The sequence below is a fragment of the Eutrigla gurnardus genome, assembly GCF_963514095.1.
Source record: "Eutrigla gurnardus genome assembly, chromosome: 4".
NCBI lineage: Eukaryota > Metazoa > Chordata > Actinopteri > Perciformes > Triglidae > Eutrigla > Eutrigla gurnardus.
This window is the reverse complement of record NC_139918.1, coordinates 17,970,557-17,990,011: the sequence shown is the minus strand read 5'-3', so window position 1 is coordinate 17,990,011 and position 19,455 is coordinate 17,970,557. Positions and strand designations below refer to the sequence as shown.

Sequence of the window (19,455 nt, the reverse complement as noted above, 5' to 3'; positions counted from 1 at the left end):
TTCAACTGTTAATGAGTTCCTGATGTTTCTAAAATTTAACAAGTTATATTTCAGCGTGTGGCTCATTTTCTTAACATGGCCCTTAAATGTAAGAGTGGAATCTAGTATCACACCCAGGTATTTGAACTCATTGACATTTTTTATTATTTCTCCATTAACATATATATTTGGGAAAATAGTATTTCGTTGTTTATTTGAGAAATACATGGTTACCGTTTTATTAGTATTAAGTGTAAGACGAGAGTACTGAAGCCACCGTGTAACTTTTTCCATTCTAATTTAGACACCTAAATGTAAATGATAGGTGTCTAAGTATGGGAAGTGATCATTTATCCTTTATCAATCGCCCTTGCACCAACATTCCTCAATTGGGCTTAAAGTCTTGCACAGTTATAGAAATGTCTAACATAAACATTTAACATAAAGATGCTATTGAGTTGCATTATGGGAAATTTAGAATCCAGTGTTATTAGAGCTTAACCCTGAGACTAAAAAGTCATTTTTTAAATTGTGCAAAATAAATAAAACTAAAGCATAATAATCATCAAAAAGCTTTATTACAGTGTAGTTTGAGGATTGCAAAGAAACTTCTATGATACAGAGAATAAATTATTCACAAAATAAACAACAATTTAAATTAGAATGTTTTATGTATTTAACCACTTTTGTATAAAACCTGTATATGATCAAACATCTGTAATGCCTGTTTGTCAGAATGGTACATCATTGGAAATACATGAAAATCATTCTTTTCAAGGATGAGGCAACTTGGTGAAGGTTCCTCGAAACAATCTCTCAGCACAGATCAGAACATTTTCAGATAAGATTCATTATTGTGCGACAAGAAGGGAGCTACATCTAACAAAACTGGATCAACTCATTCATGCTGCATCCTTTCTCACAACAAATATCAGATATTTTTCCAGCAGTTCGTCTAATCCGAGAGGACCAGACATCCGTCTCCCCATCAGACTCTGAAGGGATGTGGACCGTCTCCGTAGCCTGGTGCTCCTCCGTGGAGGCGTCCTGGTCCCCTGTGCAGAGGAGGGGATAGACATCTGGGAGTTACAGAGAGCCCTGGAAATTGCTTGTATTGTGCCTGAAATGTCTTGTAAAACTCCAGAAAGAGATTGATTTTCACTCATACAAGTCATGGTATTTATAAAATGAACAATTTTAAAGGCAAATGAAAAAGGCTTTTATCTATCATATATTGCTCAAAAAAGTGCAACACGAATGTTGCTACAACACAAGAGAGAGATATTTCATCTACAATCTAAGTCTCTAAATGTTTGAAGTGTTAAAATATCCCTCATATAGGCCTACTCACAGTGAGAGGTGTACTGATGCATCCCCAGGTCTACGTCTGGGTTGCTCCTCCTCAGCCGGGAGTTACCGCAGGACGACATGGCCAGACGTATCAGCTCTCTCCCACACATCTTAATCCTCTCCTGTGCATGAGCCACACACACTGCAGCCGCCAGCACCACCAGCAGAGACACCAAAGACTTAGCAGCGAACATCGTGTGATTATTATTGCTTCTCGGTTGGTCAGAGTGAAAAGCAATAAGGATCCGTGGCGACTGAGGAGGCGTAGATGAGGGGGTTTATATAGTCCAAAACGCTGAGGTCACAGAGTCTTTGGAAATATGTATTCAGCCTTGATGAAGGTAAAGTATGTCCTGATCTAGAGCTCAACGTGAACGTGATGCAAAGTCTCTGCAAGGCTGAAACTCTCATTGAGATAAAAACCTGGGTTGACAGTGATCTATGGCTCAGTCTTAAAAACATCAGAGGTATTAAGTGAGAAATGTTGTGAACTGTTTTGGCCACCGAGACTCATGAAACACTGCTCAGCTCTTTGAATCCCGACAGAGAACTGAGTTTGTTCAGTTGTTGAGAGAAGGAAAACCGAGACAGACACCAAGCAGATGCCTATAAAGCCTGAGCTTACAGATCTTAACGTGGTCTAAGGGTTCTTCATTTCATTTCACTGACAATCCCCAAAACTCCTCTTTTCAATGTCATAATTTATGTTATTGTGCATGGATGGATTACTGAACGGGCTTACTGGCCTTCACCTACAACATTTCACTAAGAGAGACAGGAAACCAAAATGACCTCCAAATGACCAGAAAGATACATAAAAACACCAATCTAGAGGCACAAAAAGACTATAAGAGACTAAACCAACTATAAAGAGATGCAAAGAGACTCATACCAACGAAGGAAAAGCAGCAAAACAACTCAATGTGTACAAAATGACTACAAAAACAAGACGCAAAAAAACTACAAAAGGACCAAAGAAAATGCAAAGTGACAGACAACCATGGAGAAATACATCTAGTGGTTACAAAGAGACACAAAACAACAATAAAGAAATGCTGAACAACTATAAAGTGTGTGTAGAAGACATGGAGGGGCCTTTTAAATGTCCTGACCCAGGGGCCCATTGCTCCACTCATCTCACAATAACTATTTCCCTTGAATGTGAGTTGTTGTTTTGGCGGCTTATCTTGACACATCTGCACACAGAGTGCGTCTGGCGAAACGAAGTCAAGGATATTGACGCAACTGTTCACACACGTGGTCGCCGCAGTCCGTCCTGTAGCTGCACAAACGTGCCATGACTGCTTCATATTTCAGCACTGATGACAAATATGAAAGGTGGCACTTTAACATCACAAATGTACTTCTGGCTGTGTCTGACATTTTAACCCCCAATCATAACATTCTTCACTTGGAAGATTAGTTTATTACAGAGCAGGATGGAGCCTTACTTTGTTTATTCTTCTTGACTCATTGATTCTTATTATTTCTTGTACCAGGTGTTAAAGTTGATGCTATTCATTTTCAGTCAAAGTATAACAGCCAGATATTATGACTAGAGTGCATTTGGATCATCACGATACCGGCTATTGTACCTCTGACACAATGGACTCGAGAGAAACGTCTTTTTCTCAGGCTTTCCTGTTATGTTGTTATTTTCTCTGATATGTTATTTGTGTTTGGCTTCAGCATCACCATAATTACAGACTACTTGTAATGTTCAAAGGGCTGCTCATTGTGACGAACAGGGATTCATTATTATTATTATTATTATTATTATTATTATATTTATTAACCCTTTAGTTCCCTTCGGTTCTTTGAGCATTTTAGCATCTTTTAGGTCATTCGTCAGGTTATTTGTTGTCAAGCTTGAGAAAGTTACCAGTAATTAGCATATTGTGAAAATAGACAAAGCACATGAGGAACGTTGTGTCTGTTGCTTCTGTGTCCGTCTCCTTAGCGTGAAATACTTTCAGTTAGGAACCGTGGCAAACATGAACTCAGTACATGAGTTTAATCTATTTAGACTGCGGGCGCAATTTGACCTCGATGCAGTGGTATTTTTAAAAAGCAATAATTAAAACGGAAATAGAAAAATACTGATGTGAAGTAGTTAGGGACAAACTGATTGACAAAGTAAAAACATGGCAGTCACAATATTTCTGGTGTATCAAACATTATATATGTCAAATATCAGTTTTTATATGCAAAACCTTCAGTCAAGTTGATCTTTGTCCATTCTCCAACATCGTCTGTCTGTCTGTCTGTCTGTCTGTCTGTCTGTCTGTCCGTCCTTTGCCCAGTGTCCTCCTTGACTGCATCTATTCCTGTCTATTCCGTCCAGGCTGAGTCAAATGAGACAGCCAGAATGTCTCAGTCCTCTTGAGCTTTAATTGATGCTGACGACACTATTAAACCACTGGCATCTTTCCCATTACCTTATCCTGTAATACCATTAGACAGGCAGCATCGTCCCTCAGACCAATGAGCCAAGTGTCTGTTAATAGCGATGGACTTCAAGTTCCACTTCTATCTAAGGGGAATGTTTCTGTTGCCTTTTTAATATGCTTAACAAAGAAAAATAATGAGACAATAAAAGAGTGACACATTTTACACAAGGAAAATCTCTTTTTTATAGTGACTGAATTATAGATATGAAAGGTATATAGATGGGTTATATATTGAAAAAGGAATATATGTCTATGAATTGAAAATGTAATGAAATAACTTAAAATGCCTTTAAAATGAAATACATTTCATAAAGTGCCCTTCTTTTGTGCTAACGGTGCAACTCCTTACCCACATGTTCATGCACAACAGCTGTCAAATTGCTTTTCAGATTTCAACCATTGTGTCGTAACAGAAACAAATGTACACAGGAATTGGACACACGAGTCATGAGCACAGACACAACACATCTTCAGTATAGTTGGAAAGAGGGTGTGAAGCAGCGGATGTTGTACAATAGGAGCTTGTTTGTGTTCCCTTAGAGCTCTTTCTCTTGAAAGCATCACACCGAACAGAACAGTCCTGAGCAGATCTACTGCAAAAACCTTTTTCAAGAGAAAACTGTCATCTCTGTCCATTGCAAGGAGTCAATAAAGAAGGTTGAATATGTTTGGATGAGATAGTTCACTTGCTTCCTGTAGCTCTCAGGGGCCCTGGACAGGAACCGGTTGGTCTAAGCCGAAGAACTAAACCCAGCCAGCAGGACAGATTGACTACGGTTCAGGGCTTGACCCCGAACTACAGGCCAAGAGCTCACTTCTCACTCCCTGCTGTGATGACGCCCAACGCCGTCATGTTGGATGACGTTTATAAGAACCCATGTAGATAGAAACTAGCATGACAAGCAGGGTTTTTAATGTTCCTGCGATATCAAATTAATCTGCCATCATTCATGAAATAGCTGGTAAAATGTGAACTGGAACCTGATTGTGCACACCTGATCAGATTATCTGTGCCACCAAAATAGCACAGGACACGATTGACTTCCGACCAGGCAAATCCCGGTAATCCGTGTCAAGGAAATTACACTCATGCTCTTGATGGCTACTGACAGACGCCCTGTTGCACCTCTCATCCCACTTAGATGCCATCAAGAACTCTCCGAGTGACTAGACATAGAAAAAGGAACAAGAATACCATTTTTCCGACATGAAGCTCGGCACATGGAAGAGCTTTGCACTGGGGAAGTGTTACAGAAGTGTAGGGAGGAATTGATTTTTCAGGTGCACATAAATCTGAGGGGTTTTCATTGTTTTTCCTTAGTCTAAAAAAAGAAAATGACTACAATCCAAGACCATGAAGTTGTCCGAAATACTTCATTAATAGCACTTCCCATGAGAACAGTTCTTCACCACACTCCTCCTTTAATAATGTTACTACCTGACCTCCTTGTGTCAAACTTCTAGTGCAGTTAAGCTAGAATTTGTTGTGGCCGTGTGCTATTCTTGGAAACAGACAACAAGCTGTCCAGCGGGCGCATTTTGTCCATTTGACAGAGGAGTCATCACCCATGGCGTGCAAACAGCACCTACCGTAAAGCTGAAGCTTAAAGCTTATCTCAACTTGCTGCTGCCTCCATTCTGCCCTCCCCTAGATTGTTTATCTCAGGCTCAGAGTTGGAGGCAGATGGGGTCTTACAATTTCTAGACCGATGGGTGACAAGGCCATTTAGGGTGAGTGACTTTGCAGCTAGTGGGCAGCTAAATCTTCGCTCTCGTGGACGGTTTGCCTGCCACCTGGCCGATAGTGAGTCTCGTCGTCGGATTCCTCCGGCTGGGGTTCGAAGCAGCGGTCAAACTTGCGTCTCATACGTTTCTTGAGCTGGAAGGTGCGCTCGGTGTGTGAATATGTGTATTCCTGTTCCTTCAGTTTGGCATAGTAGTCGGAAAACTTGTTGAACAGGATGGAAATGGGCATGCCATTGAGGATGATGCCGAAAGAGATGCAGCCGAATGCCACACAGCGGCCGAGATAGGAGATAGGGACGACGTCTCCATAGCCCACAGTAGAGATGCTGACCTGTGGGAAGAAGAGAGTAAATGATCTTTACTTTACTATTTATATAGGAATAATGCAAAAGGAAAGGCATCCAATACTCCTGTGCTGTATCTTTGCATTTACATTGAGAGTATTGGGATTCGCTCCTAAGAGGGAGAGCTCATCATCATGGCGCCTTTCAGTCATGCCTGAGAACAACCCCTTTTTTATATTTTTTTTTTACAATCAAAAATGTTTCTTGTACTGATCTGTTGGCGCGTTGCAAAGTTGAGAATAAACAGGATCAAGAATGCCCTGCTACACTTTCCATCTCTCGAATGCAATCACTGTGTCTGGCCACAAACAAAAAGCATTAGAGGGGATTAGACACATATAAGTTAACAGCTGCCACCAGATAAATAAAAAAAAAAACAAATGTCCCTAAATGAGAGTGCATGAAACACAGAGAACCAGGCTGACGATGTACAAGTCGACTTGCAATTAAAATGACACAAGTGCAGTTTGAGGATATTATTACTCTCATGCTGAACAACCCAACACATTTCATGGACTTTAATAACAACATCTTATTACTGACCATAGTTTGCGATGTAAAATTGATTTAAAAAATGTAAAAAGGTGAAACTTTTGAATAGGGTTCATACACAATGCCTGCTTAATACAAAATAGCTAATTAGGTAAATTTACTGCACCATATTGCTCTATAACTAAATACACACAATTCTATCAACTAGCATTGAAAGTGATATTTAGTAGTCAGAATGTGTTTTCTCCAAACGTCTGTGTCTATTCACTGTTACCATGTTTGCCATGTGGAAACAACAAGCTATGGGTTTACAGTGAGTTACATAGTGTTAAACCTTGGCTGGGTGCAGAGGTGGAGGCTGGACACAGTCATGGGCCAATCTAATCAAACGCTTTGCAACCAATGCAGCTCACAAAAGAACTGAAACTGCTGTTGTTAAACAGACGGTGCATTACAATGAACACACACTGTTTGTTATAATACCCATACCACCAATTTATCTACTTTGCCAGAAAAATCTTCAGTATGTCGTAATACATACATAGCATGTCAAATGCATAAGCAGAAATACCAGCATCTGGTGGCATTTTGCAGCGTGCAAGCCAGCATGCTCTTCTGGCTATTCTTACCCACAATCCTCTCATCAGTCAACGAGCAAAGCAACAGCTGTTGCTTGACCACAGGCTAGTTTGGTAGCAAAAATGAAAATGCTATCTGGTAAAAAAATTTAATAAATAAACAGCACCAGAAAATGTCCTGAATTGGAAGTTGTAGTTCATCTTACTCACCGCGGCCCACCACCAGGCATCCGGTATGCTGCTGAACGGCGTCCCAGGCTGATCCATCTCCACAGAGTGCATCAAAGCAGAAAAGGTGAAGATGCCCATGGCAATGAACAGAAACAGGCAGCACACCTAAATAATGACAGAAGAGTAGATGTCAACAACAGTGCCCATTCATATTTATTCATAAATGTGGGACCACAGGTCAGGTCACATGACGATGCTAAGCTTTATTATGTCGGACCTAGAATATCTACACAGACTGCGTTCCACCAAAGCCTGGTCGAATGTGATTGGTCCAATATAAACAGAAACCAGAATGCTTCCAATACCAATCTGAAGCAAAGATGGGTAATAATTATCTGTGGGTTCATCACTACGTGTAACCACTTCCATATACAATTATAGATTATTAATGTACTGATTATAGCGGCTTTAACTCTAGCTCAAGTGGGAGTTACCTGTAGTTTCATTGTTTTGTTTGTGTTATGTTCCCACACTAAATGGACTATGTTTGTGTTGCTGTTGGATTTGTATTTGTGTGATACTCCTCCATACCTGCTCGGAGCACTGCCGGATGGTAAAACCAAACGCCCTCATGCCCGTGGAGTGACGGGCAAGCTTCAGGATACGGAAGATGCGCATCAACTTGACGACCTTGAGCACCTTGCTGACTTTACTGACCCTCGCCATAGTCTTCAAATCTTCCTTTGCACTCACATCCTCTGAATCCATGACAAACATCTCAAAGACGATCTGGAGGAAGTAGGGCATCACGGCCACCACGTCAACAAAGTTGAGGGCGCTCTTCACAAAATGTTTGATGTTGGACGTGGTGAGCAACCGCAAAAAGTACTCCAAGGTGAAGAAGAGGATGGAGGATATCTCTATCCACTCCATGTACGTTTTGCCTGCAAGTTTGTACTGCCTGAGTTCGTTTACTGTATTCATTGTCATGGCAACAATAGAGATGAGCACAAAGAGACTGGAAAACACAGCAAAGGCTTTGGCTGGCAGTGAGGAGTAAGGATTCTCCATCAAGTCCCACAGGATCTTCCGAAGGCCTCCCAGAAACATGGTTTTGTATCCCTCGCCATCCTGGTGAGGCTTGATCTCATCAATCAACTCCTGGTTTACCTTTAGTTGGTCTCTAATGTCGTCCACTTTCTCCTCAAACAGAATGCGACAGCACCTGAGAAGAAGAAAATCATTTATTGTCTATTTTTGCAAGAGCTAATCATGCTTGAAATACACAAACAGCAACAGACAAAGCTATAAATTCATAGAGTGAGTATAAAGTATCTACAGCACACCTTGGAGTGTCCTTCAGTTTCAGACCCCAGAATGACATCTCTTGCTCAAAGTTGACAGGGCAGAGACTATCCATCACCCACAAGACACTGCTACAATAAAAGTGGAAGATGTAGTGAAAAAACATAGGGTCCCTGTCAAAAAAGAACTCGTCGCTGTGGACGTTGTAATCATCACAGAGTGTCAGACGCTTGACCGGATCATTACAGAGGGCGAGGACTCCAATCCTGGTTTTGGGGTGTTTGAGGACCAAATGCTTCGGAATGTGAAACACCTTTCCACCAACGTTGAGGTTGACTATGTTGGATTTTCTTGGGTTTCGCATCCTTTTCTGCTCTATTTTGGGCTTGCTTTTCTCCTCAGGCGCATCTAGGTTGTCCATCGATGTCCATGCTTTCACAGAGCTGTCTTGAGAAAAGGGGAACTCACACTCTTGTTCTTCAATACTCTGTGAAAAACTCATCTCCCGTTTTATGGTTGCAAAAAGACTGGAGCGACGTTTTTTCAGCACTTTCCGCTTGGTCTTTACGTTCTCCATTGTGACAGCGACTCAGAAGCAAAAAAAAAGGTTGTGCCAAGCAAGTCAGTAAAAAACAACAGTATTCCACAAGATCTCCATTTAGGTTCAAGAGTGTCCTCTGGGGTAAAAAAAACAAAAAACGTTCAGGTTGAAATAAAGATAGTGAAAGAGCTACTGTGCTTGTCTCTCGGCGTGCAAGAAGATCAACTGCATGAGTTAGGGAGTCAGCCTCTTTACTGATTCTCTAATCCCATTGCTGTTCTTTCTATCCAAACGCAAGTTAAAAATACTGTTCACGAGGATTAGCGTTGTGATTTAAGGCTTTGAGTTCTGAGAGAGGGGGGGAAAGGCGGAGAGTGGTGTGATGACAGTGTCGCATTGCCAACTAGGCTATGGAGAGCTTTAGCACAGGACATTCATATTAATGTTGCAGGTAGATTACAAACTGGCTAGCTCCATCTATAGTACTTCTGAACTTCGACAGTAAAAACAAGCTTAGATTTGTATTTCAATCCCAGAATTGAATATGGTATGACCTTTTCTCTATTTTTGTCAGTTATAAAGAAATATTTCCTTAATCAAATCAATTTGGCATTGATCCTTGAACCAATGCCAAATATGAAATTGAGAGTAGAATTATCTCATAAAATCCTAGTTAAGAAAGTCAAAATAAAGTGCAATTTTGATTATATGACACTGAATGATAATGCTGAATGTATAGACCAAACTCTGATTCAGTTTACCATAATCAGTATTTTAAAATGAGAGTAAAACATGTACGGAAAAAAATATGTAGGATTTTTCATGCCACCTCTCACTGCATCAGTTCCAGTGATACGCTAAACATGTGATAAGAGATCATGCTCAGATTGGTAGCCTACGTAGGCTAATATATCCTAATATGCATGCAACTTGTTGGATTTTCTTATGGTGTCAAGTGTCCTGTAGATAGACAAATCCCTGTGGTGTGTCATTCCAAAGAAGAGGGAAATTGTAGTCTCTGAAAGAATCCATTATACAAGAATAATTAATAAGTGTAACAATTGTATATGTACAATATTCGTGTTATGGCTAAAACGGATGACAACACTATGACTAATGGTATGGCCGTCATGTCCACCCGTGAATGCTTGTGTGAATGGTATGGGCCAGTGGACAGGAAACGGAAGTGGGGAATCTTAAATGAAATTACGATAAAAGTAATAATAATAACAATAAACGTATTGTATGTATTTTATTATAACGTTATTCGTTTTATAAATTGTGTTCCAATTTAATAATAGTTCATCTCAAATTGTAACATAAAAAAAATAAATTACAGTCGCCATATATCGCTGCCGCGCACCACGTGACTTCCTTTCCGGTCTAACCTGACAACATGGACGCCAGCCGCGTGCAGCCGATTAAGCTCGCAAGAGTAAGAAAACATTTAATATGGTGGAAATAATCATATCCGTACGGGTATATGGGTACATTAACAACTATTGTACCATGCGGTCCAAAAATATCGAAGCTAATTTGACTTTTAAGCGTCGTTTAGCGGACGCCATGCCTGCTTTCGCGTATTCACCGCGGAGGCCCGTCCATGCTACAGCCTGCTAGCTCGTTCACTGTTAGCCTGTTGCAAACCGTAGCTTTTAGTTCACATTGGAAAACAAGATGTTTACTCTGGACGCCTCTAACGCCAATGTAACTTACGTGTTGTTGTTTTTTCCAGGTCACCAAGGTGCTCGGAAGAACTGGTTCCCAGGGACAATGTACACAGGTAACCCATGAGACTAGCGATGGTGTCTGTTAGCATTTTACACATCGTTGGGTTGAGTTTACCAATTACATCCAGCATGCAGAACTACAGTAGATCTGAAAATCTCACTTTGCTGATTAACGCGATAGGTTATGTGTGTCTTAATTTAATGTCTACGTGTTTCACCTGAGTTCGAGTCATCGTCCCCTTTCAGAGCAATCACGCTTAACGTTTGTTTACTGAGGGGCTCATTAATAACCGTGTTAACTTAAGAGGGGATCACCAACTGCTGTGTGAGATGTTTACCTGTTAACATATTTAAGTTCGACTTGTGTTTTATGCTTGTGGTGTCCCCTCTGATTATCTTGCAGGTCCGTGTTGAGTTCATGGACGACAGCAATCGCTCCATCATCAGGAACGTGAAGGGCCCAGTCAGAGAAGGAGATGTGCTGACACTTCTAGAGTCTGAAAGAGAGGCCAGGAGGCTGCGATAGGTGAGAGGAGGCACTCTTGTATCATTTAATAGAATATACAAAATGATTAGTAACATCTCATCTGATGGTGTATTGCAAAAATATGTATCAGTGTATAGTCAGTGACCAGAAAGCATGCAATGTCAATGTGGTGTTCTGTTTATTCTATTACTTGCCAATCTTACATTTGAGACTAAAATAAGCGCGTCGTGTCCTCTGTATTTAAATGAGGGTGGACAAAACTGAATGAAAACCTTAAATACAGTAAAATAGAAAAACGTCACAGTCTGGCCTCAACAATATCCATAGGATTTAATCTCAAGCTCTTTTAACGGTGTCTACAAAAACTCAACACTTAGCTTCTCAAATGGGGATAAATGCAGAACGTTTTGTACAGTATTGTTATGTAACAGGGTTCATATTTCGCTTAGTGTGTTTTGGACCCACTCTAATGCCGAGCCCTGATGCTGCAGGGTTGCTTACCACCTGTAAATGGGTTTTAACCCAACAGACATTTGCAGCTGACGTGTATTTCATCCACTGCATGTTGAAGCATAACTTTATATAAAAAGAAATGCTTGTTTACGATTGCTTGTCATTTGCAGCTGCAAACTAAAATGCTGCATTGCTGTGGTACACCCAACCATTGCCCTCCCCAAAACCAAAATGGAAAAAATCTAAGTGCAATTCTGTGACATTTGAATTTTACAGTGCATTTTAGCCATTTCCACGTCTGGCTTTAGTTCTGTGGTTCTCTGAGCTAGTCATCAGGGCTGCACTCTTATTCTCATAATTTACCCCAGAACACGGACAGATGCAAGGGACAGGTGGCTGAATTTAATATAAAAAATATATTAAAAAAAAACTATTACGCAGAGAATCCCTGCTGATTCACAATTTGATGAGATTTAGTAAATCTATTACCTGAACCATGCTAGTATCCTGTTTTCTACAGAGGCAAGTGTTTTTTTTAAAATGTATTCTGATGGTGCATGACTGACTTTTCTCTTCTCAACAGGGCCTGAAGCTGTGAGGGGAGAGTCCAATACAGTGAAGCAGAAGACCTCCTGTTTCACTTAAAATGGCCTATGACCTCGCTTGTTCAGATGCTTTGAAATAAATTTGGTTAATAAGATGAGTGGATGTCCTTTGATTGCTGTATGTAAATGTAGATAGAACTGTATTCATAATTATTAAATTATGTCTTCAGTCTGCAACAGTGAACTGGTTGTCTGGCACAAGTCGAGGTATAGAAACAATTCAAAGTACAGACGTGTCGATGAACTGTGGATTTATTCATTCGTGATGCTAAATATTTACTGAATTGGACAAAGTGCCAAATTTGAACAAGGGACAGTGGATTTGATTTCAATAGATCCACTTTTATGGTAATTCCAAAATTTCTAATTACTAATTCAGAGTATGTTTCCTGAAGAGAGAACTGCTAAATTGAGTATTGAGCTAACGATGTACCTTTTTGAACGTATCAAGTTGATTTGATCATGTATTAACTAGCCAGTGGTGGTATCTAACGCAAGTACTGAACTTCAACTGAACAAGGTACTTGAATATTTGTATCTTATTCTACCTTATATTTCAACTCTTCTTTCATAACATTTACTTTATGACGTTCAGTTACTTTGGATATTTAAAAAAATAATAAATAAACAAAATGTTTTTGGGGGTGAGCTTTCAAAATTTCTCGTTATAACATACCATACTGTAATTGCAGCTGGTACACCTACAGTGTATGTCCTTATGCTTACATATTAATAGATCAACAAATATAGTTCAAAACAAACACATTCTGCGTAATCACTACTCATCATTTTGATGCTAATTGTTTTTATAATCAAACTATGAGTGCAGGAAGTAAAAGATCTGAATTCTTCATCCTCCACAGTTTATAGTAAAGTTTTCTCAGTATAAAAATGTTCTGCCCTCTGAAACTAGAGGAGCTTTATTTTTAAGTAATCAAATGTCACAAGGTCGGGTCCAAAGCAGCCAGTGATTAAGCACTTCTGCTGCTATATTCTTAGTGCACGTTAAGTTGTTTGATATTATACAGATCTATTTCTGCAAATGCCAGTTCATCTTGATTTGGTCCAGTATATCTATGTCTAGAGAAAAGGACATTTATATTGTCAGCTTCACGTTGTGAAGTTTACATTCTGTCCAACAGATGGCAGTATAACTCCTAGTTGATTCTGGAGTTCCATTCACTCCAATGATCTCAGACTGTCTTTTCTTGAACAGTGCCTTTTATTTAAAATCAAAGGGTTTGTCAAAAACTTTTTATCAAAGGCTTTTCACAGCCCGCTTTCCGCAACTTGCTTTCACACTTATGGATTATTAAAGTCCAATGAATGAAAGGAACATCATAACAGATGCTAATTTGGGCTGCATTTGTTAACTTTTTTAAATACAGCATGGAGTACAGGTGAGTGTACTGACAAACATGTGTACAGTCAAAATCTATTCCACATAGATTTTGACCGTTTAGCATGATTTTTCTTTCACCCCTTTTCCAGCATATTCTTTGTTTGCTCTCCTGTGTCTTCTAGGTCTATTTTTCCCTTTGAATAATAAAAAGTGTATGAGACCAAATCAGATGCTGATGATCCTGGTTTAGCATTGCTTCATTTAAATGCAGAAGATCAAAGAAGTGAAACCAATTCCACTTCTAGGACTGTGGATAAATGCAACTAACTCGACATCTATTGAAAAGTTGCTCATTGGGTTGTTTTTTTCAACATGGAAGTATTTGGATGAATTCCAGCTCGAGGTTTATGAAGGACCCCAGTGTTTGAACAGGAAAGTAGTCCTGCATTTGAGTTATGTGTTGGGATGTGGCTGCTGTATGCTTTCTGTAGGTTTAATGACCTCACATTTTCCATCTCAGTTTGACCTACTTTGCACAGAACTACAAAAATCAACCCGCTAGTGGGGAAAAGGGCATCTATTTCAGTGTATATTAAATCAATACATACAGCTAATATGAGCTTTTATAGGAAAATTTGCTTGCTTACAGCGTCTCCTTTTTCAGGTTCAAATCAAGCCCACATGCCACCTACAGCAGAGTCGGCTCACAGAGCTGCATGTGAGCATACACAAATCGCTCAGCAGTCTGCAGTTGACAAGTTGCACCCCGAGGCAAATCAGAAAACAGATCAACAGATCTTGGATCCGACCACGAAGCCGGAAAGTTTTGAAAAACCTGCTCCATTCTCAGAAAGAGATGGAAAAGTAAAAAAAAAAAGCACCATGCAAGAAGCAAAGGCGTTTCCAACTGTTATTCAGCAGACTTCCCAGTCAACAACAGCTGCTTGAAAACAACATGGAGTCACCTTACATTCCCAGTCATCCTCATTCCAAACCGCACTCACCCGTACAGACTTACAGAGTGGTATGTTGTTTACCACCACCACAGTATCTGCAGGCCACAAGGTCAAACTCAGCCAGGAGAAAACGCCAGCAGTGGACATGTCTGTCTGTCTGCAGGCCGTATCTGGGATCTGCAACATCATGCCAGAAATACATGCATCAATCAGAACAAGGACATTGTTTCTCAAGGAGTGGAAGTGTCATTGTTGCTACATTAACAGTTTAGGAACGAGTGTTTATCGCTTTTCAGAATGTCTCTTTCAATTAATCAGCAGCTCAAAAAGCAACTAAGCAGGACTCATATTTAAATACTTAAAATCATTTTGCATAACTTTATTTTGGTCTGTAAACCTCAAATACATTTCATTTCTATAAAGAGACAGAATTAAATCAATTTAACAATGTTTTCTGTCTAGATTTGCACCTGAATTTGTTTAGAAGATCCAGAAACCCACTGTACGCCACCTGCCCAGCACTAAACGGCAGACTAAGGCTGTCCTCCAACAAGGAAATACTAAGTCAACTAACACTCGTGATTTTGTCGACTAATCAATTTGTTGATTTAATGGAGAGCTCTATAAAACTACTTTAAATCATTTGTTTACCACAGATGTGCTCATAAACTTGAAAATATGTAATTCAGGATTAAAATTAATACAATAAAATGACAGTTTTAGGCATTTAATAGCTTAAGTCACAAATACTTTCCTCAAGAGTTGATGGAGACCAAAACAGAGCTAGAAGGAGAGTGAATACTGAACTAGTATAAGTAACAACATAATCTAAAAAATCTTAATGACAAGAAAATGTTTTTTCTTCCAGAAAATAACGAAAGTATAACTAACAAGATGTACTTTAACTATCAAATTACTCATTATGCAGAAAAATAACACATTTGAGTGTATTATTATATGACTGGATCGTTAACGCTGATGATTAATGTTTGTTGACAGCATTTTCGTGCTGCAGCTGGTAAAGGTGGAGCTACTTTTAATACCATTTGGTACTTAAATCTTTAACGATGACTATCTGAAAAATGTATCATCTTTTGAATGTCTTCTTTTTTTATTAATTATGTAACTTGTGACTGTAGCTGTGAAAAAAAATGCATCGGAGTAAAAGTACAATATTTGCAGGGCATGAAACAGAATGGAAAAAGTACAAATACTTCAAAACTGTACTCAAAACTAAATACAGTAGTCGACTAAATGCACTTAGTTGCTTTCAAGCACTAAATGACAGACGTCTGACAAATGTTAAAAAATGTACCACAAAGCACAAGGGGGAACTGGAGATCAGGAGGCTATGGGCTTTGATTTGTCCCATGCTGGTTAACAGGATATACAACAGGGAGGTCATGGAGCATCTAGCGGGGAGAGAGGCCTTTGATTTACACTCTGAACTCGGTTACGTTCGGGGTCACGGCCCTCAAATTTAGGCATGGGGCCCATTGGCTGTAAAGGGGAAACCAAGAAGACGATGCCCCCCCGACCCCCGCCCGAGGTTACTGGAGGACATTCCCTCTCTCTCTCGCCTCTGTTGGTTTCTCACAAGCCTCCCAAACTTTTTTAATCCTCTCTGTCCCCCTCTAAACACTGAACTTTAGTACTCCCAGCCTCTCCACAGATCTTTGATGTCTGCGATGAAGTGCAGAGGGTGAGGTCAGTCTAATTAGGCTTTCACAGCTTGCAGAAATGAGGGAAGCTTCAGAAGAAATAAAAAAGGCTGAAATTAAAGATTAAAAGCTTGGCATGCGGCGCAGCTCTCCCCTGAAACATGATAATTGTGTTTACCTGCTTGCGAAAGCACAAGGTTTTAATTCACCGCAGGAAATAACAGAAAATCAGATCATGCTCAGATATACAAGTAGACGACCTTGAAAGGGGTTAGTTTTGAAACAAATAGTCAGCAAAAAGTAAACCCTTGTATATTTGCGTAAGCAAGAGCAATATACTGAAGGAACTAAAAAGTATATAAAAGACCAGAAAGAGAACTTGAAGGATGATGAAGAAAAGCCAAAAACAGCTTGAACAGTCTTGATTTAAGTTTTATGTAAGCAAAAGTGCAAAAGGGGGACTCCATTGTGTGAAGGTCAGAAAAACAAGCCATCCATTTATTTTTTGAAGGCTTTATCCCCTGCAATGTGAGAGACTTGTAAAATATATTTACCCATAATTCCCTGCACAACAATGTCAGAGCAAAAACAGCAGGTGCGCAGACAGAAAAAGTCTCGGGCTGAGACACAGCGTCTGATGTTTGGCCGTTGATAATAGTGAGGCCTGTTGTGGAGGGATGGCGAGAGGAGTCCAGACAGAGAGGTTTTGCAGCCTTGAAGTACACGTCCTTAAGTAAATACTGTGTATCGTTGTGGACTCTGTCCCCTGGACTGATGTGAACACTGGCAACGCGTACTGGCTGCAGTAATATTGTTCCAGACCTAAAAGTGCTTCTGTGGCAAATATGATGTGCTCAGACTTGTGTTATGACTATTTGACCCGATGAGAACTTATTTTAACGTAGTTTCAGATTCAAGATTACCAGAGAGATTAGGCTACTTATTTACTTGCAAGTAGAGACACGTTTTTTAAGGAATAGTTTGACATTCTGGGAAATAAATGTATTGGTTTGGGGTTGTTTTGTTTTTTGAGTTAGAAAGATCATTACCACTGTGTTGAATATGATGCTTAAGCCAAATTAAGCACAAAGACTGGAATTAGGGAGAATAAGCTGCTCTTTTTATACTTTTTTTTGTACAGACTAAACAAACATGTTAATTAGTAATATTTAGAAGTGCTAGCAGGTGGATTTTGTTGCCTTTGGACAGAGCCAGGCTATAGCTTCCTATGTAGTCATTCAGCATGGCGTTCACATATATCTGTGTCTGTTAGGAACGGTCAATGTCACAATAGCAGTTGAGAAACACTAATTACATATATTCAGCAGGCCCTTTAAGACTGATCGGGAAATATTTTATAATGGTATTAACTAAAATGCTGTCTGGGTTAAAGGTTGTGTTGATGTTCTGTCTGTTTTGTTTCCGTCAATAACACGTGCTCAACTCTTAACTCGCTGCAGGGTTAAGTTGAAGTTGTGTCGCACATCGCTTTTATGTAATGGTCCTTGAAGAATCTGACACACTTTTACTGAAAATAGATACATTTATTATGGTGTAGAAAATATAAATAAGTTGTTGACAGACCTAATGAGAGAAACAGCATACACTTGCACGGCTGGGACAACTTTACTGTGATTTGACGAGGATTCAGCGTTTTAAAAAAAAAGATTTACTAAATCTTTCCATGACAGGCTACTCTGACTTTCTAGCTATGAAAATTGGCATTGACTCATCATTTGTGCCAGTGTTTAAATATCTCAGTGAGTCATTGGGACACATTGGGTACGTGATTTTTGTCATGACTGCTCAGAAACGAGGGCGCCAACAACGCAACACTTGCTGGCAGTTTTTTTTCAATGATGTATCATCAAGGCCAAACAAAATAACACAAAATACCAAGACAGGTTTTTTTAGCTGGACAAAAACATCCCTTGACTACTGACTCCAAACCAACCCGGTGCCAATATGTGAAAACAGAAAAACACAAAGCTGAAAGCGCTTGTGAGGCCATTCCATTTCAATTAGGATTTGAGATTAACATGGATCAGGGCAGACATTTAAGACTCAGCAGAGAACAGATGGTCACAGGTCATTAACTCAATGGGACGTCGGATCATTCTTAAAGTGCATAGAGGTGTCTAACAAAAAAAGCCTTCAATAGAGAGCTGCAACGATCACGAATGTTTGTACCATAGACGTTAGCGTCACACCGGTTCCCTCGACGAAAAGCCAATAGGATTTTTCCAATTTGTTTTTGAAATATTGCACAAAATAAACTCTGTGGACAACACAGGGTAATGATAAGTAAATGTTTTGTTCAGGAAGATACAACACTTATTAAATGTATGAAACACGAATAAAATCGGCAGAAGTAGAAGTAAGAAGCTAACATTAGCCGTTAGCGAACATTAGCGTTAGCTAACATTAGCCACTTGTTAGCAACGGCCTTTTTTAAAGACACACAAAAGCTTCCGGCAAACGGTAGTTTTTGGACGTATTTTATGTTGTAGTAAATGACGTTAAAATCTCGTGTTAATCACACCTTGTTTTAGGCATCTAAACAAAAACCCAATAAAAGTGTAAACATTGCTAACTCATTTCTGGGTTTTAGGACTCAGTCCTCCAGCACGCTGTAAGAATAACGTTAAAAAGAAGAGTTTAAGGTTAATGCACCTATCTCAAGTTAGTACTGTCGTTGCGGTGACCCTTTCCCCTCTGTGGGGGCCCTGTGTCCGTTTCTGCTGGTCCTGCTGGAAGCAGTCAGGGTGGTGGAAGTCAGAGGTCGGGAGGGGGATGAGCCACACCTGCAGCAAATCCTCCTGATTCCTGGTCTACACAGGAGGGCCGTAAATCCCAGTTCTCTCTCTCCACAGAACAAGTTTTGTTAGCTTACCATACTTTATTCTTTACCTACATTAAATTATCACACCTTCATTCACTCACCTCACCACTTATACTACTCATCTACATATCCCATTCTCCCATTTGTGTGTTGCCTAAATATTAGAATATTTCACTATTAATTTAACCTGTTTAAACAAATCAGATCAGGTTTTATTAGTGAGCCTTTTATAACAGAAATAAGAGACATACTTGTATAATTTCTGCAGAAATGTCAGTGTGCGAAGAGCACACAGCTGCTGTAGTACAGCTACAGGTCAGACGCCCTGCTGTGCTGGAAGAACACATTGTAATTCAAGCCCTCTTTCCTTTTCTTCCTCCAAACCGCCAGCTGCGTAGCACTTTACTGGAAGAGTGTGTCTGC

General features: G+C 39.8%; 3 protein-coding genes across 3 annotated transcripts; 1 reads left to right on the top strand and 2 right to left on the bottom strand.

Annotated features, from left to right (window-relative positions):
• Positions 1 to 824: 824 nt before the first annotated feature.
• Positions 825 to 1,824, bottom strand: insl3 (insulin-like 3 (Leydig cell)). Its single transcript, XM_084007949.1, has 2 exons — positions 1,331 to 1,824; positions 825 to 1,034 (listed from the first exon to the last, which is right to left on the bottom strand). The coding sequence occupies exons 1-2, from the start codon at positions 1,521 to 1,523 to the stop codon at positions 859 to 861; spliced, it is 369 nt and encodes a 122-aa protein (XP_083864075.1). The 5' UTR covers positions 1,524 to 1,824; the 3' UTR covers positions 825 to 858.
• A 2,393-nt stretch (positions 1,825 to 4,217) lies between these two features.
• On the bottom strand, positions 4,218 to 9,300 carry LOC311012391 (potassium voltage-gated channel subfamily V member 2). Its single transcript, XM_084007850.1, has 4 exons — positions 8,457 to 9,300; positions 7,702 to 8,335; positions 7,150 to 7,275; positions 4,218 to 5,856 (listed from the first exon to the last, which is right to left on the bottom strand). Exons 1-4 carry the CDS (start codon positions 8,990 to 8,992, stop codon positions 5,527 to 5,529), a joined length of 1,626 nt encoding a protein of 541 aa, XP_083863976.1. The 5' UTR covers positions 8,993 to 9,300; the 3' UTR covers positions 4,218 to 5,526.
• Positions 9,301 to 10,284: 984 nt separating this feature from the next.
• rps28 (ribosomal protein S28) lies at positions 10,285 to 12,326 on the top strand. Its single transcript, XM_084007626.1, has 3 exons — positions 10,285 to 10,391; positions 10,692 to 10,739; positions 11,090 to 12,326. The coding sequence occupies exons 1-3, from the start codon at positions 10,353 to 10,355 to the stop codon at positions 11,210 to 11,212; spliced, it is 210 nt and encodes a 69-aa protein (XP_083863752.1). The 5' UTR covers positions 10,285 to 10,352; the 3' UTR covers positions 11,213 to 12,326.
• The last annotated feature ends 7,129 nt before the right edge of the window (positions 12,327 to 19,455 follow it).

Coding starts and splice junctions, on each gene's coding strand:
- insl3 (XM_084007949.1), bottom strand. CDS start 1,523: ATGTTCGCTGCTAAGTCTTTGGTGTCTCTGCTGGTGGTGCTGGCGGCT. Junction 1,035..1,330: donor GCATCAGTACACCTCTCACT/GTGAGTAGGCCT, acceptor TCCTCTGCACAG/GGGACCAGGACGCCTCCACG.
- LOC311012391 (XM_084007850.1), bottom strand. CDS start 8,992: ATGGAGAACGTAAAGACCAAGCGGAAAGTGCTGAAAAAACGTCGCTCC. Junction 7,276..7,701: donor TCCGGCAGTGCTCCGAGCAG/GTATGGAGGAGT, acceptor GTCATTATTTAG/GTGTGCTGCCTGTTTCTGTT. Junction 5,857..7,149: donor ATGCCTGGTGGTGGGCCGCG/GTGAGTAAGATG, acceptor TTCTTCCCACAG/GTCAGCATCTCTACTGTGGG.
- rps28 (XM_084007626.1), top strand. CDS start 10,353: ATGGACGCCAGCCGCGTGCAGCCGATTAAGCTCGCAAGA. Junction 10,392..10,691: donor AGCCGATTAAGCTCGCAAGA/GTAAGAAAACAT, acceptor TGTTTTTTCCAG/GTCACCAAGGTGCTCGGAAG. Junction 10,740..11,089: donor CCCAGGGACAATGTACACAG/GTAACCCATGAG, acceptor ATTATCTTGCAG/GTCCGTGTTGAGTTCATGGA.